Below are 17,222 nucleotides of genomic sequence, written 5' to 3' on the forward strand. Positions count from 1 at the left end.
TGTCATAATTAACGTCAACAGTGTGGTTGGTATTATTGATATTGCCCCTAGGTAGGAGAAAAACAGAGGAAGGAAGGTCAAGGTCAACCTAACTTAAAAAAACTTTAAAAAATTGTGGTGAAATATACATAAAATTTACCATTTTCATCATTTTTAAATGTACAAATCAGTGTCACTGATCACGCACATTGTTATTCAACTACCACCAGCATCTATCTCCAGAATTTTCTCATCTTCCCAAACTGAAACTCTGTATCCATTAAACTCTCCATTTCACTCTACTTGTGAAACCGCTTTTCTGTCTTTATGTAGTTTATTGTAGGTGCCTGATACAAGTGGAATCATATTAAATTTTGAATATAAAATTAAAAATTAAAAAAATATTAATTTTGATTTGTTTGGCTTTTCACTTAGCATATTTTCAAGGTTCATTCATGCTGTAGCATTTACCAGACTTTCATTCCTTTGTCTTTTCAAAGCTGTATAATGTACTGTTGTGCGTATACACTAAATTTAGAAAACTCATTCATCTGTCAATGGACATGTGAATAAGCTACTATGAACATGGGTACACAATGTACAAGTATGTCCCTGCTCTCGTTTTTCCAAAGGCTGTTCCTTGCTGCCTCCACTCTTTTTACTCCCAGTACCCTTTTACAGGTAGCACCTGGTACTTGTCGTTGAAGAACAAACAGGTTTTTTTTTGTTTTGTTTTGTTTTGTTTTGTTTTTTGAGACGGAGTCTCGCTCTGTGGCCCAGGCTGGAGTGCTGTGGCGCGATCTCAGCTCACTGCAAGCTCCGCCTCCCGGGTTCACGCTATTCTCCTGCCTCAGCCTTCGGAGTAGCTGGGACTACAGGAGCCCGCCACCACGCCCGGCTAATTTTTTCTATTTTTTACTAGAGACGGGGGTTTCACCGTGTTAGCCAGGATGGTCCCGATCTCCTGGCCTCGTGATCCACCCGCCTCGGCCTCCCAAAGTGCTGGGATTACAGGCGTGAGCCACCGTGCCCGGCCACAAACAAGTTTTAATTAGGCAAAATGTGAAAACTGTGTGGCCATTTGCAAGTTTTAACGGTAATCAACCCGGGTTTGGGGTTGCTCCTATAGAGTGAAGTACCTTCTGAGGTGGCAGGAAATGCAGGTATTTAAAGGGAAGGGCATACCAGGGCAATGTAATTTCTTCTTTGCTCATTCACTTTTAAAATGGCTGAAGGGCAAGTACTCTAGCCTCGAGACCAACTCATGATGTACCCTCTAGCAACACAGAATTTCTTTTTAGTCCTTAAACTATAGTCTCTATTGCTAGTTTTCCAAACTTGAACACAGCCTTTTCCTTTTCTGGGAAGTTGTCCTAGTCTCCACCATTCTGTGCATATAGCACTTGCCATTCTGTACCGGGGTCACCTTTACTTGTTTAGCCACCCTCATGATGGGGATGATCCAGGTTTTATAGAAGTGAAACTTATATACCGTTGGGGGGCCCTAAAAATACACAAAACAAATAATTAAAACAACAAATCACAACACATTACTAGAGACTTGGAGACTCAGATTCTCCTTAGATCTCTCTGGGTAATTTATTAGAAATGCTTACATAGATTTGCTTCCTAATCTCAAGCTGGCTTCCCCTCTCCTCAACTCAGCAATTACCTGTTCTCCCAGGAGGCCACAAGCGAGGGGCCCTGAAGCTTAATATTTATTAACTTCATGTAAAGGTCTGAGCGGACCTTTGAGGCCAGGCAGCGTGTCACTTGCCTGTGTTCTTGTTAGGGCCTACCACCGGGTAGGTGCTTGGAATGTGCTGTGGATTAAAGGCTTAACTCCTGGGGGCCCCTCAATCTGATCTAAGAACATGAGTGGCTTAGAGAGCGGCGCGACAAGGCTAAGCGAAAGAAAACAAGGCGGTGTGGCTGGGAGTGGGCTCCTTCCCTCCGCTGGTGAGGGTGCGATCTTAGACTCTTGACAGAACCCGACATAAGGGCCGCGTTCCAATGGCGGCCTTCTCCCCTACCGGCCAACCTGCCCCGAGAAGAGCAGAAAGCACCCTGTGGGATCTGCAGATCAGCTTGCGTCTCATTCTGGGGGACCGACACGGTGGAATGCAAGACACCCTACTACCAGAAGTTTCTGTGATATTAAGAAAAACGGCGGAAGTAGGCGGCAGCACTTCCTCAGTATAGTGCCTCGAGCTGGCTCGCCTACTTTCTACGGTAAAGGGAGGTGCTCCACATCTCTATGCAGTTGTGCAGCGCCGCAGGTTCCATGCGCAAGCTCGGTTGGCCAGATGCGCTTCCCAGCCATCTTTCAGCCACCCAGTCCTTTCCCAAGTTCTCGAGTCAGGACGTGACGTATTCATACGTACTGGGGGCGGGGCCTGAAGGGGAAAAGCGTCTGAGCCGGGATATCGCGAGAACATTCTGTTCTTTCGTAGCTCTCGTGCTGCGGCTCAGCTCTCGTCGCAACGAGATCTTTCGAGATCTTCTCCGCCCCCGCTACCGGCGCCTCCTCTGCGGCCAGTGAGCCGGAGCCGGCCTGAGTAGCGCTGTCGGTTGCGGTCCCCACTGGAAGGACTTAGGCGCTCGCCTGGACACCGCACGCCCTTTAGTAGCCTCGGCCCAAAAGGCCTGCTTTCCACGCGCTAGCCCCGCCGGGGGTCCGTGTCCTGTCTCGGTGGCCGGACCCGGGCCCGAGCCCGAGGAGTAGCAGGCGCCATGTCGGTGGTGGGCATAGACCTGGGCTTCCAGAGCTGCTACGTCGCTGTGGCCCGCGCCGGCGGCATCGAGACTATCGCTAATGAGTATAGCGACCGCTGCACGCCGTAAGTGTGGGCCAGGCCGGCCGCGTGCACTGGGGTGAGGAGCTAATGCTTGTTCCAGTCTGGGACCCTCGCTGCTTGGGGAACGCCGGCCGAGGAGTCACCTCCGTTCCGAGCCGAGGTCCCGGTGGGTCAGGGACCCCCAGTAGGTACTAGCACACTAGGGGCCGCGACCCACCATCAGCGTGGGTGTGTGCTAAGTGCGAGGCCTTTTCCCCGGTGGCCCGTCGGCCGAAGGAAGGGCTTCTGGCCGGTACTCGGACCAGCGGAGGGCACGGGTAGGAACTGGAAGGACTGCAGGCCTAGGATGTAAACGGATCGCGGTCCTTTTCTGGAGGGCGGAGACCAGGCCCAGGTCGTACTGAGTCTTTTGAACCCAACAGAAAACTCAGAACTTTGCACACAGCAGGCCCTTAATAATAGTTGAATTGAACGGGTTCTGGGGCTTGCCAGCCGCGAGACCGTGGAGCGGTGAGCGTCCCACGTGAGTGGGGGCGGGGCAGCGCCCGGAAGAGAGCGAGCTGGAGCAGCCTCAGGCTCGGGTTCCGGATGGACTCGGGATCTTGAGATTGGGGTGGCACGGATAGGAATTTAATAAAATCGGTGCTCTTATGATAACTTTGCAATCGCTTTTGTTTTCCACATTATTTCGGGATATTGTACTATATTGGGTCATTCTCTGTTTTGTGCGCGTTAACCCCTCAATAGGGTTGCACTTTAACGATAATGCATTCTAACCAGCGTGTTGGCCACAATTGTTAGTGGCTCAAGGGCCCGCCTTGACTTCTAGAACCCATAGTAAGTTTTGGGACCAGCATAGACACAGCTCTAAAAAATGGTGAGTCACTCAGGTCTTTCACTGGTTACAGTAAAAGAGTCTGCCTTTTGAATACATGTAGATACGTTTTAATCCATTGTCATGTTCTTAGGCAAAATCTTGTAAGAAGTTCTGTATTATTTGCCATTCAGGGTCTCAATTCTTTTTTTTTTTTTTTTTTTCTTTTTTGAGACAGGGTCTCACTCTGGCTGCCCAGGCTGGAGTGCAGTGGTGCGATCTTGGTTCACTGCAGCCTCGACCTCCCTGGCTCCTGGCTCAGGTGATTCTCCCACCTCAGCCTCCTGAGTACCTGGCGTTACAGGCGTGGCTAATTTTATTTATTTTTAGTAGAAATCGCTATGTCACTCAGGCTGGTCTCGAACTCCTGGACTCAAGCAGTCCTCCAGCCTCGGCCTTCCGGAGTGCTGGGATTACAGGCATGAACCACCGTGCCCTGCCAGGGGCCCACTTGTTATTGATTGATTGAGATGGAGTCTCGCTCTGTCGCCCCAGGCTGAAGGTCAGTGGCATGATCTCGGCTCATTGCAACCTTGGCCTCTGGGGTTCATGCGATTCTCCTGTCTCAGCCTCCTGAGGAGCTGGGATTACGGGCGCGTGCTACCATGTCCAGCTAAATTTTGTATTTTTAGTGGAGACGGGGTTTCGTCGAGTTGCCCAGGCTGGTCTTGAACTCCTGACCTCAAGTGATCCTCCTGCCTCGGCCTCCCAAAGTGCTAGGATTACAGGCGTGAGTCACGGTGCCCGGCCCCAGGGGCTCAATTCTAAGGTCCATTATTTTCACCCTCAATTTTTGTCACATTTCTTCAGCAGTTTCAGCCAAACTAGATTGTTCAGAAGTCTCACATTTCCCTTCCACTTGTCAAATTTCTGCACCCACCACCTCCTAACCCAGGTGCTTCCCCTGAAAACTCATCCCAGAAGCCAAAACGTAGTTTGCTGTCCCTTTGCTGAGTTTAGTGTTGTTAACAGCCCTATTAAGTTTTTTTTTTTTTTTTGGAAAAGGAGTCTCACTCTGTTCCCTACGCTGGAGTGCAGTGGCGTAATCTCGGCTTACTGCAGCCTCCGCCTCCTGGGTTCAAGCGATTCTCCTGCCTCAGCCTCCCAAGTAGCTGGGATTACAGGTGTGCGCCACCACGCCTGGCTAATTTTTGTCTTTAGTAGGGACAGGGTTTCACCATGTTGGCCAGGGTGGGCTCGAACTCTTGACCTCAAGTGATCTGCCTGCCTTGGCCTTCCAAAGTGCTGGGATTACAGGAGTGAGCCATCGCACCCGGCACAGCTTTATTAAGGTTTAATTCATATAGTATACAATTTAACCAGTTGAAGTGATCGTTTTTAGTGTAGTCACAAAACAGTGCAACCATTACTGCAATCAATTTTAGAACATTTTCATCACTCCCCCAAAGTCCTGTGCCTTTTAGCAGTGTATTTTCCCTGTTTGTACTTTTTAACAATGGGTAGTCTAACTTGGCATCTCCAGGGGAGTGTATTGTGCCCTGAAGTTTTTTCTAAGCATTGAAGTTGGTTTTTAAGCATTTTAGTATTTATTTGAGAATATCTTTGGATCCGTGTTTTCTTGGTCTGTAAAATGTCTCCCCTAAGGAATTGAAAAGGCTAAAGCGCTGAGTTAATATATGTAGTGTTTTGGTCCTTTCCTGCCCTGTGATTGAACACACTTTAGCTCCAAAGGGCGCACAGGAAGAGAATCCCAAGTATTGGGAAGAACAGTGTTCCTATCCTTTCTTTTAGATTATTATCACATGCTCCTGTTTTTCTTTTAGAAAGACAGTAGCTACAACAATTATACCATGAATTCTATTTGAAACTGAGTTGCTTCAGATAAAAAATTTGCCTCAAAGACACTGTGATATATGACCCCATACACCATGGAATTGTGATAAGAAAATTCCATTTAAATAATTTTCCTTACATGTTTTCTTTATATTTTCCTTCATAGTTTTCATTAACTTACAGGCATGCCATACATTTCAAGTAATTTCTGAACCGTATGATTCTGATTCACTTTGATTACTCCGTTTTGGAGTCTTGGGCTAAATAGAAAATGGTAGCAGGAAGGTTGATTTTTTTTTTTTTTTTTTTTTTTTTTTTTTTTGGTAGCGGTTATGGAGGAATGGATTTGGAGCTCATACATACAAAAAGACTGCGTGTTGTGGGTTTGTTTTAATGTGAGAGTGGAAACGAGATGCAAGTCTTCTTAGAGGGTTTATGATGGTGGAAGTGCCTTGTTTCAGATTGTGGGTGTAACAATCTGGATTAGATTTTTGAGGAGCCAGTGGAGTCTCATCCAGAAGAGACCCTTGATTTTCTACCCAATTTAGGCTTCCTTCATTTTATCAGATGTTGAGTGCCTCTGATGTGGTAGCCATTTTTCTAAGCACTGGAGGTACTGTGGTGAACAAATAAGGTCATGCCATTATGGACATGGCTGGTGGATTAAACCAAATACTAAACAAAAATATATAGTAATTACTAACTGTGGTAAAGGGCAAGGTGGAAAAGTACAGAATACAGTGAGAGTATAGAATAAGCGGGTCTAATTTAAATTGGATGGAAGGACCTGGCACGATAGCTCATGCCTGTAATCCCAGCACTCTGGGAGGCCGAGGTAGGAGGATCACTTGAGGTCAGGAGTTTGCAACCAGCCTGGCCAAAATGGTGGAACCCTGTCTCTACTAAAAATACAAAAATTAGCTGGGTGTGGTGGTGGGCGCCTGTGGTCCCAGCTACTCTGGAGGCTGAGGCAGGAGAATCGCTTGAACCTGGTAGGCGGAGGTTGCAGTGAGCCGAGATCATGCACTGCACTCCAACCTGGGTGATAGAGCGAGACTCTGTCTCAGAAATAAGTTGGATAGAAGGTCCTTTGAGAGAAATACCATCTGAGACCTGAGGATGAGTAGGATTTTACCTTGGAGGTCACAGTAGGTTTGAGGAAGAGTTGTTCCAGGCAGAAGGAACAGCAAGTGGGAAAGACCTGAGCAAGAAGAGCTGCATCCTTGATAGATTGAAGAGCAGCCATGACAGCTGCTTGAGAGAATGCTGTGAGATGAATCTGAGGAATTAGGCAGAGCCTTGTAAATAATAATAAGGATTTTTACCTAGGTGCAGTGGGAAGATTATTTTTTGAGACGGAGTTTGGCTCTGTCACCCAGGCTGGAGTGCGTTGTTGCGGTCATGTGCGTACACGCGGCTAATTTTTGTATTTTTAGATAGACGTGGTTTCGTCATGTTGGCCAGGATGGTCTCGAACTCCTGGCCTCAAGTGATCCACCCACCTTGACCTCCCAAAGTGCTAGGAGTACAGGCGTGAGCCACTGTGCCCGGCCTGTAAAATTCTTTATTATGGCTCTAACACGTTTTCTTCAAACAGGTTATTTCTAACTTTTTGCTGTTATAAATAGTTCTTCAATAAGTAGCCTTACATATTTATGTTATAATGTTAATGCTTTTATTTTTGTTGTATAGATTTCCAGAGGTGAAGTTGCTAGGGTAAGGGATATACTGTATATACGTAAAGTTTCAGTAATATTGCCAGAATTCTTTACACAAATATAAGGGATTAATTTGCAGTAGGAACAGATGTGATTTCTCTACTTCATTGGAGATTATGAGAATTATGAGTTAAAACTATAACTCGTACCTTTTTTTTTTTTTGCCATAGTGCTCGGGATTCAGTAAATACTGCCAGAGTATTTGCTAATAATACTATTACTTTTTGTATTTTTTATTAATTTTTTATGAGATTAGGACAGTAAGATGAAATCTATGGAAGTTTACCTTTTGGGTTCTACAAGTGTGTACTTTTAAAGTGCAAAGGTTAATTACTGAGGAATTTGCTGTTTGAGGAACTGCAAATCTCAGAAGTATGAGTTGTTTGGTCTGTTGGGTATCAGCTCTTTTTGGTACTTTCTAGTCCATGGCTAATGCAGTAACCAGAGAGTACTCTGATTAATGTCTCTATTTCCATTCCAGTTTTGCCTGTCAGTTGTATCTGATAGTCTAATTATTGCGGTTTCTCTGAAAAGTTCATTTTCTCCTATTGTTGAAGAAAGTGAATTAGAGCAACGGCTGTTGTAATATCCTGAGAGTAGTTCTGCGTACCTTTTTTTTTTTTTTTTTGAGACAGGGTCCCACCGTGTTGCTCAGGCTGGAATGCAGTGGTGCAGTCTTGGCTCACTGCAACCTCCGCCTCTCAGGCTCAAGCAGTTCTGTTGCCTCAGCCTCCTGAATAGCTGGGACTACAGGTGCATGCCACCGAGCCTAGCTATGCATACACTTATAGAAATGAAACTATACCTTTTAAAGGACCTATGCCAATTGCAGCTGTTCATAATATCCTCTCAGAGCGTGCAGAAATATTTGGTCAGTAGTCTCTTTTAAGAAAGGGAAAACAGTGATATTGTCTGGCTGAAAAAGGATGTAATTTCTAGGACTTAAAGATTAGAACAGAGAGATCTTAAACTTGATTTGAATTGAGTCCCTGCAATTTGGAATGGAGGAAAAGCAACGTCAGTCAAGCAGCAAATGTGTGAGTACTTCTTATGGATTAAGCAGCATTGACTTTGCATTGTGTGTAGTATAGAGGAAGTGTAAGATAGAGATTCCTGCTGTCTAGTTGTAATCAATATAGTTAAAATATAAATAACATCAGCAGTAAATAGAATGAGTCCAATTATGGACAAGGCTGTGTGATACAGACCTAAAATATCATGTTCAAAGGAGATGTAAGTAAGCAGTGGAGGCTAAACTGATGAGGAAAGGCTGGAGTGAGACTTGAACAAATAGGATTAGATAATACATGGAATAAAGGATTCAGATAGTTTGAGTGAAGGATAGAAGTAGGAATGAATTAAGGCTGACTGTGGTGGCTCATGCCTGTTATCCCAGCACTTTGGGAGGCCGAGGCAGGAGGATTGCTTGAAGTTAGGAGTTTGAGACCAGCCTGGGCAACATAGCGAGACCTTATCTCTACAGAAAATTTAAAACATTAGCAGGCTGTGGTGGTATGCCAGCTACTTGGGAAACTGAGGTGGGAGGATCACTTGAGGTCAGTGATCAAGGCTGCAGTGAGCCGTGATCCAGTACTACACTCCAAGCCTGGGCGACAGAGTGAGAACTGTCTCTTAAAAAACATAACGGGGCTGGGCACGGTGGCTCACACGTGTAATCTCAGCACTTTAAGAGGCTGAGGTGGGCGGGTCACCTGAAGTCAGGAGTTTGAGACCAGCCTGGCCAACCTGGTGAAACCTTGTCTCTACTAAAAAATACAAAATTAGCTGGGTGTGGTGGTGCATGCCTGTAATCCCAGCCACTCAAGAGGCTGAGGCATGAGAATTGCTTGAATTCGGGAGGTGGAGGTTGCAGTGAGCTGAGGTCATGCCCTTGCACTCCAGCCTGGCCAGCAGGAGTGAAACTCCATCTCAAAACCCCAAAAACAAAACCAAAACAAAATAGGGCCGGGTGTGGTGGCTTACATCTGTAATTTCAGCACTTTGGGAGGCCGAGGTGGGGGGATAACTTGAACTCCGGAGTTAGGGACCAGCCTGGACAACATGGTGAAACCCCATCTCTACAAAAAGTACAAAAATTGGCCGGGTGAGGTGGCTTACCCTTGTAATCCCAGCACTTTGGGAGGCCGGGGTCGGGGGATCACTTGAGCTCAGGAGTTCGGGACCAGCCTGGACAACATGGCGAAACCCCATCTCTACAAAAAGTACAAAAATTGGCCGGGTGTGGTGGCTCACGCCTGTAATCCCAGCACTTTCGGAGGCCGAGGTGGGTGGATACCCTGAGGTCAGGAGTTTGAGACCAGCCTGGACAGTATGGTGAAACCCTGCCTCTACTAAAGATAGAAAAATCAGCTGGGTGTGGTGGCACACACCTGTAATCCCAGCTCCTCAGGAGGCTGAGGCAGGAGAATCACTTGAATCCAGGAGGCGGAGGTTGCAGTGAGCTGAGATGGTGCCACTGTACTCCAGCCTGGGTGACAGAGTGAGACTGCATCTCAAAAATAGTAATAATAATAATATAATAATAAAAGAGGCTGGGTGTGGGTGGCTCGTGCCTGTAATCCCAGCACTTTGGGAGGCTGAGGTGAGCGGATTGCCTGAGGTCAGGAGTTTGAGACCAGCCTGGCCAACATGGGGAAACCCTGTCTCTACTAAAAATTAAAAAATTAGCTGGATGTGGTGGCAGGTCCCTGTAATCCCAGCTACTTGGGAGGCTGAGGCAGGAGAATCACTTGAACCCGGGAGGCAGAGGTTGCAGTGAGCCAAGATTATGCCATTGCATCCAGCCTGGGTGACAAGAGTGAGACTTCGTCTCAAAAAAAAAAAAAAAAAAAAAAAATTAGCTAGGCATGGTGGTACACACCTGTAGTCCCAGCTTCTTGGGAGGCTGAGGTAGGATTGCTTGAGCCTGGGAGGTGGAGGTTGCAGTGAGCAGATATCAAGTCACTGCATTCCAGCCTGGGTGACAGAGTGAGAGACCCTGTCTCAAAACCAGAAAAAAAATCCAAAATGTGTGTATACATGGGGTTTGGAGTCTGATGGTCCTAATTTTGAATCATAGACTCTAATACGTTTCTGGGCACATTGACTTGACTTGAATCAGCTCTTCCTCTATACTAATCCCATTTCTCAGAGAATTTAAGATTATTACGTGTAGGATGCTTAGCACACCACCTGGCACCAGAAGGCTCTGTAATGATAACTATGAAACAAGGGAGCTTGACCTGCTTATAGGGATCAGGGATGTAGACTGTGAAAAATTTGAAAGTTCTTGTTGACTGGAAAGTGGTAGATATATTTCCTTTAAATATTCTTGTCGTGCTTATTCCATGTCAAAATCCTCAATAATTCAGCCATTGAAGGCTTTTCAGAGCATTTGTTGAGGAGAAGCAAACTGATTGTGGTATATCAGTTTTACTTTTTTTTTTTTTTTTTTTAGGACTTACTAGATTTATTAGGATTACATAGGAGTATTTACCTAAATAGTGGCCCTCTATGGTGGGGGGAGGAGTGTGGAAGTATATATAATTTTTATTTTTTTCTTAATACTTGTCTGTTTTCTAATTTTCTACAGTAAACTTGTACCAAAAAGCATTAACCTAGGTTCTAGTGCTAGCGCTAATATTCAAGTTAATCTTTTTGAGTATTCATCTCATTTAAATATTAGGTTTCTTTCCGTAAGCTTTTAGTTTTCAAAATCCTTCAATTTGCGCTGTTTTACTCTTTTTTTTTTTTTTTTTGCGACGGAGTTCGCTCTGTCACCCAGGCTGGAATGCAGTGGTGCAATCTCGGCTCACTGCAATCTCTGCCTCTCGGGTTCAAGTGATTCTTCTGCCTCAGCCCCCTGAGTAGCTGGGATTACAGGCGCACGCCACCATGCCTGGCTAATTTTTGTATTTTTAGTAGAGACGGGTTTCACCATGTTGTCCAGGCTGGTCTCAAACTCCTGACCTCAGATGATCTGCCTGCCTTGGCCTCTCAAAGGGTTGGGATTATAGGCCCCGAGCCAGCGCGCCTGGCGCTGTTTTACATACTGACCCAATTCAGCAAATTGATCATATTCTGTTTTCAGTTGTCGTTTTTTAATTGAAGTAGGACTTTTCTTTTTAATCTCACATCAATAGATAATTTTAAAGGTAGCTGACTGGATTTCAGTTCCAGTAGGTGAAACAGGACATTTTTTTTTTTTTTTTTTTTGAGACAGGATCTCAGTCTGTCACTCAGGCTGGAGTGCAGTGGCATGATTATAGCTCATTGCAACCTTGACTGCAAGAACTGAGTTTTAAATTTTATTTAATTTAAAATAATTTAAATAGCCACATGTGGCTAGTGGCTACTTCATTAGACAGCATCTATCTGTAACCGAAGACCTCAGATTTTACATTTTTCATTAAGACTTGATACGTGCACACACACAACTGAAAAGCTTCATTAAACAACAATACTTTCACATGCAATGCATGCATGTGTTTTTTATTTTTTTGAGACGGAGTCTTGCCCTGTCACCCAGGCTGGAGTGCAGTGACGTGATCTCTGCTCACTGCAAGCCGCACCTCCCGGGTTCACACCATTCTCCTGCCTCAGCCTCCCAAGTAGCTGGGACTACAGGCGCCCGCCACCATGCCTGGCTAATTTTTTGTATTTTTAGTAGAGACGGGGTTTCACTGTGTTAGCCAGGATGGTCTCGATTTCCTGACCGCGTAATCCACATGCCTCAGCCTCCCAAAGTGCTGGGATTACAGGCGTGAGCCACTGCGCCCGGCCGTGTTTTCTATTTAAGTTGCTGTTCATGACTTTTTCCAACCCCTGATTGATTTTAGACCCACACATGGGTTGTGACTTACGGCTTATAAAACGTTGTTTTAGCAAGGGAAATAAATGTGTTAGCACTGATAATGTAATTCGGTTTGTGGTTGGTGTTAAGTAGAAATTAAACCAAGTCCAATCAGTTTTAAGAGGTAAAAAGGATTACCACCCCTACCCCCCACCCAATTGAGTCTTGCTCTCTTGCCCAGGCTGGAGTGCAGTGGCGCGATCTTGGCTCACTACAACCTCCACATCCTGGGTTCAAGCGATTCTGGTGCCTCAGCCTCCCGAGTAGCTGGAACTACAGGCGCATGTCATCACGCCTGGCTAATTTTTTTGTTTTGTATCTTTAGTAGAGACAGTTTCGCCATGTTGGCCAGGCTGATCTTGAACTCCTGACCTCAGGTGATCTGCCTGCCTCGGCCTCCCTAAGTGCTGGGATTAGAGGCGTGAGCCACCGTGCCGGGTAAACAATTACTTCTTATTTGGGAGTTGGGGTGGGTTGAGAAGGCTTTACAGACAAAATAGGTGGAATTTCTAGAGAATACGTGAAGGTACTGGGTATTTCAGATGTCAAAAGTGACATAAGCAGAGCAGGAAGATTGAGATATTTTATTCAACTTACGTTGATTATGTGGATGAAATACAGCTGGAAAATGGGATTGGGTTGGGAGAGGCCTTAGGTTCCATATTAAGGAATATAGGTTTTATTTGTTGGTAGTTGGTTTTGTTTGGAAGGTAATTAGAAGCAAGACAGTTTCAGAGTTACTGATATAGAATACGAAATTAACCCTTCAGAAGGATTTGCAGGAAAGTTGGGAATTGTAATTGTTTTGAGGAGATAAAGGTTTGAAAAAGGGCTGCAGGAAACAATGGAAGATGAGTAACATTGCCTTTTAGTTATGTTGTGATTGGGGTCATGGTAGGATATACCTTAGAAATTTAGATGTGGTGGTATTTAGAAAGATGGAGGTATGCCAATTATTAGGCTTATGCTAGGCAGCCTTTTTGAGGTGGAGGAAGTGGGTAAGATTGCCTTGGGCAATTTCCTAAAGGGTAATACCGGCTTTGAGAGGAGAGACATTTACATGGTACTGAGGATTTTTTTTTTTTTTTGCATCTAGTATCTAAAACAGAGATTTTGTTTTAGTGATTGGTGGCGTAGTTGCAGAAAGGCTGAGCTTGACAACCTTTGCTTTTGAGGGGCTACTCCCAGCACTTTCTAGGCCCAAAAGCTTAGGATTTGGAGGAATTCTGATGAGGTGCTAGGGTATACCATGTTTGTTCTTCCTGTCATTTAATAGAAGTCATGGCTTCCTGTAGCTGCCGTGGGAGATCGGCTCACAGGGGTTCTTAGCCATTGGTTGTAAAGGACCACTGAAGCCCAGGGAGGCCCAGCATTCTGCCAGTTTCCACAGGGCTCTTAAATTTATGTTTCTACCAAATCAATAGTTCATCTAGTTTAGTCAGATTTGGACCAAGGCAGTATGGTTCCAGAGCTCTTATTTACTCTGTTGACTTGGAAGAATTAGGAGTTCAGGGAGGATAAGAGTCAAAGCTTCAGACATCACCTAGAGTCCTGACTTCGTTGCTTACAGATTGCATGATGCTGGATAAATTTATTTACTATCTTTTTTTTTTGGGACAGGGTCTCGCTCGCTCTGTTGCCCAGGCTGGAGTGCAATAGCATGATCACAGCTTACTGCAGCCTCAGTCTCCTGGGTTCAGGTGATCCTCCTGCCTCAGCCACCCCCACCCCATGACTCCCCCATAGCTGGGATTAAAGGTGCTCACCACCATGCCCAGCTAATTTTTTTGTATTTTTTTTTTTTTTTTTATAGAGACAGGGTTTCGCCATGCTGCCCAGGCTGGTCTTGAATTCCTGGACTCAAGTGATCCACTTGCCTTGGCCTCCCAAAATGTTGGGATTACAGGCTTGAGCCACTGCGCCCAGCCAAATTTACTCTTCGTTTTGTTTTGTTTTTGAGACGGAGTTTCGCTGTTGTTGCCCAGGCTGGAGTGCAGTGGCGTGATCTTGGCTCACTGCAACCTCCGTCTTCCAGGTTCAAGTGATTCTCCTGCCTCAGCCTCCCGAGTAGCTGGGATTATAGGCGCCCGCCACCACACCCAGCTAATTTTTTTGTATTTTTAGTAGCGATGGGGTTTCATCATGTTGGCCTGGCTGGTCTCGAACTCCAGACCTCAGGTGATCTGCCTGCCTCGGCCCCCCAAAGTGCTGGAATTACAGGCGTGAGCCACCACGCCCAGCCAAAATTTACTTAGACTTATTAATGCCTTTTTTTGTTTGTTTATTTTGATTTTGAGACAGGGTCTTGCTCTGTTGCCAGGCTGGAGTGCAGTGGCACGATCTCGGCTCACTGCAACCTCCGACTCCTTGGTTCAAGCAGTTCTCCTGCCTCAGCCTCCTGAGTAGGTGGGATTACAGGCACATGCCACCATGCCCAGCTACTTTTTGTATTTTTAGTAGAGACAGGGTTTCACCACGTTGGCCTAGCTGGTCTCGAACTCCTGACCTCAGGTGATCCACCTGCCTCAGCCCGCCAAAGTGCTGGGATTACAAGTGTGAGCCACTGCGCTTTTTAAGCATAAGCACAGAGTTTTTATTTAACCTTCAAGCAGGTTTCAGTTTCGCCTTTCTAAAAGAAGTAGCAAATGGATTAAATCAGGAGATAGTGTATGAATTGGTGATTTAGAAGAATGTTCAGAAGTGGGGTTAAAGATTCTTGTCAGAAATTCTGAGTCCTGGCCAGGTGTGGTGGCTCATGCCTATAATGTCAGCATTTTGGGAGTCCAAGGTGGGTGAATCATCTGAGGTCAGGAGTTGGAGACCAGCCTGACCAACATGGTGAAACTCCATCTCTACTAAAAATACAAAAATTATCTGGGCGTGATGTTGCATGCCTGTAATCCCAGCTACTTGGGAGGCTGAGGCATGAAAATGACTTGAACCTGGGAGGTGGAGGTTGCAGTGAGCTGAGATAGGGCCACTACAGTACTGCCTAGGCGACAGAGTGAGATTCTTGAAAAAAAAAAAAAAAAAATTGAGTGCCTGGAAACTAGTTGTAGAAACATTACTTTTTTACTTATTTAATAGGGCGAGAGTTGTTTTCAGGGTTTGTAGACTATATTCTTGGTGAAGTTGTGAGCTGTCTTAAAAATGTTAATTGATACATTGATGCGAGGGTACATTATTTTACACTGGGATTTTGAACAGGAGACTTGAAAAATAATTAGAGGATGGTAGAGACTGTCTAGTCCACCTCTTTAGTATTCTAGACAGGTAGTTATCACATCAGATCTGTGCTCCAGCATGTAAATGACAGGACTCAGTTGTAAGAGGCAACCCATTCCGTGGACAGATTTACTCAATAGAAAGGTCAAAATCATAGATTTGTACCATTAAAATATATGGCATTTTAGCTGACACTCAGGTCTTGCCTGCTATGCTTTTGGATTTATTATTGCAGTAAGATTTAATTCTTAAGTGTTTTTTTTGTCTTCTAGGGCTTGCATTTCTTTTGGTCCTAAGAATCGTTCAATTGGAGCAGCAGCTAAAAGCCAGGTAAAGTTTCATTTTTTTTCCTAAAATGACTTATTTCTCCTCTTCATCCATGTGTTCAACAAGTAGTCGAATGCCCATTATATGCCTATCACTGGTAGGCCCTGGGTATACAACTGACAGATACAGACCTCTTCTCTGTTCTCATGTACAGTCAGCCCTCAGAATTCCATGAGTTCTGCATCTGTAGATTCAAACAACTTTGGATCAAAAATATTTTTGGGAAAAAATACAACACTGTGACAATAAAAAATACAAATAAAAACAATCCAGTGTAACAACTACTTATATAGCATTTACGTTGTATTAGGTATTATAAGTAATCTAGAGACAACTTCAAGTATGCAGGAGGATGTGCATAGGTTATAGGCCAATACTATGTCATTTTGTATAAGGGACTTGAACATCTGTGGATTTTGGTCTAATTCAAGGGGTGCCCTGGAATCAGTCCCCTGCAGATACCCAGGAACCACTGCTTCAGTGAGAAGCACATAGCCTTAAAATAGCATTAGCAGTATAATCTGTTTAATGCAAACTGCCAGGGTGTGTTTTGTCCAGATCTTGTTAAGCAAGGCTTGCTTGTTCCTTGATATTTTACATGTTCCTTAAGTATGTCTTGTTGGGCCTTTCATCTTACTCATATATAAGGTAAGTGTTGATCTTGTTAAACAAGTTTCTCAAGGAAGGAAAGCATACCTCTAGAAATACATTAAAGGACTTGCTGTTAGTTTACTCTGTAAACCAGGAACCTGACATAGTTGCTGGTTTCTGAATAACCAGAGCAGGAGAACCCCAAGTGTTCTGTTATTCTAAGTGTCTGAGATGTCTGTAAAATTAAGGAGTTGCATGTTTGACCTTCTTATGGTTCAGCCTGGAGCAACCCTATAGAGTGAATCTGTTTTTGAATGGGGCAGGGCCTAAAATTTATTAGCCTAAAAAAGTGGTGCTTGGCCAATTGGTTTTTAAATTGGATGTTTTATAGTTCATTTTCTTTTTTTTTTTGAGACGGAGTCTCGCTCTGTCCCCTAGGCTGGAGTGCAGTGGCGCGATCTCGGCTCGCTGCAAGCTCCGTCTCCCGGGTTCACGCCATTCTCCTGCCTCAGCCTCTCCAAGTAGCTGGGACTACAGGCACCCGCCACCACGCCCGGCTAATTTTTTGTATTTTTTAGTAGAGACGGGGTTTCACCGTGGTCTCGATCTCCTGACCTCGTGATCCGCCCGCCTCGGCCTCCCAAAGTGCTGGGATTACAAGCGTGTGCCACCGCGTCCAGCCTATAGTTCATTTTCACAGTGTTCAAGATCTTTTAGGAGACAGCAGGTAGAAAATATTGGGCCATTTTGAAATCTCTTCCTTCTAAAATTTGAGCAAATCGCTCCTGTTTTTTAAACCTGCTTTTCATGATTGAGAAACAGTTACTATACTAAACTGGCTGCCCAGTTCTAGGTTGATACAGTTATTGTGTTACAGAGTTTCTGTTTGGCACCTTACTTGAGGAAGGCATGATTTGGGAGGCCTCATCTGTTTCATGAAAGGACTTCTGTTCCCTTTCATCTAGTTGATACAGGAGCTTACTACATCTCCTGCATTGGGAGGAGGAGCCTGTAAATCTTAAGCGGAAGGTCATTCTGGAATTTTTTGAATGTTTTTGTCAGCA

General features: G+C 44.9%; 1 protein-coding gene across 4 annotated transcripts in view; it reads left to right on the plus strand.

The window, feature by feature from the left end:
- The first annotated feature begins 738 nt into the window (after positions 1–738).
- Positions 739–17,222, plus strand: part of HSPA4 (heat shock protein family A (Hsp70) member 4) — a 54,107-nt gene continuing 37,623 nt past the window's right edge. For 2 of the 4 annotated variants that reach the window (XM_055299487.2, XM_063612430.1), the window contains exons 1-2: positions 2,417–2,819; positions 15,513–15,570. In XM_055299487.2, coding sequence (XP_055155462.1) covers positions 2,713–2,819; positions 15,513–15,570 — 165 coding nt within the window. In that variant the 5' untranslated portion in view covers positions 2,417–2,712. Of the gene's footprint in view, positions 2,854–15,512; positions 15,571–17,222 lie in introns of all 4 variants that reach the window. The other 2 variants (XM_055299486.2, XM_063612429.1) reach the window with 2 other exon arrangements.

This window comes from Symphalangus syndactylus, chromosome 11, assembly GCF_028878055.3.
Source record: "Symphalangus syndactylus isolate Jambi chromosome 11, NHGRI_mSymSyn1-v2.1_pri, whole genome shotgun sequence".
In the NCBI taxonomy this organism is placed as follows: domain Eukaryota; kingdom Metazoa; phylum Chordata; class Mammalia; order Primates; family Hylobatidae; genus Symphalangus; species Symphalangus syndactylus.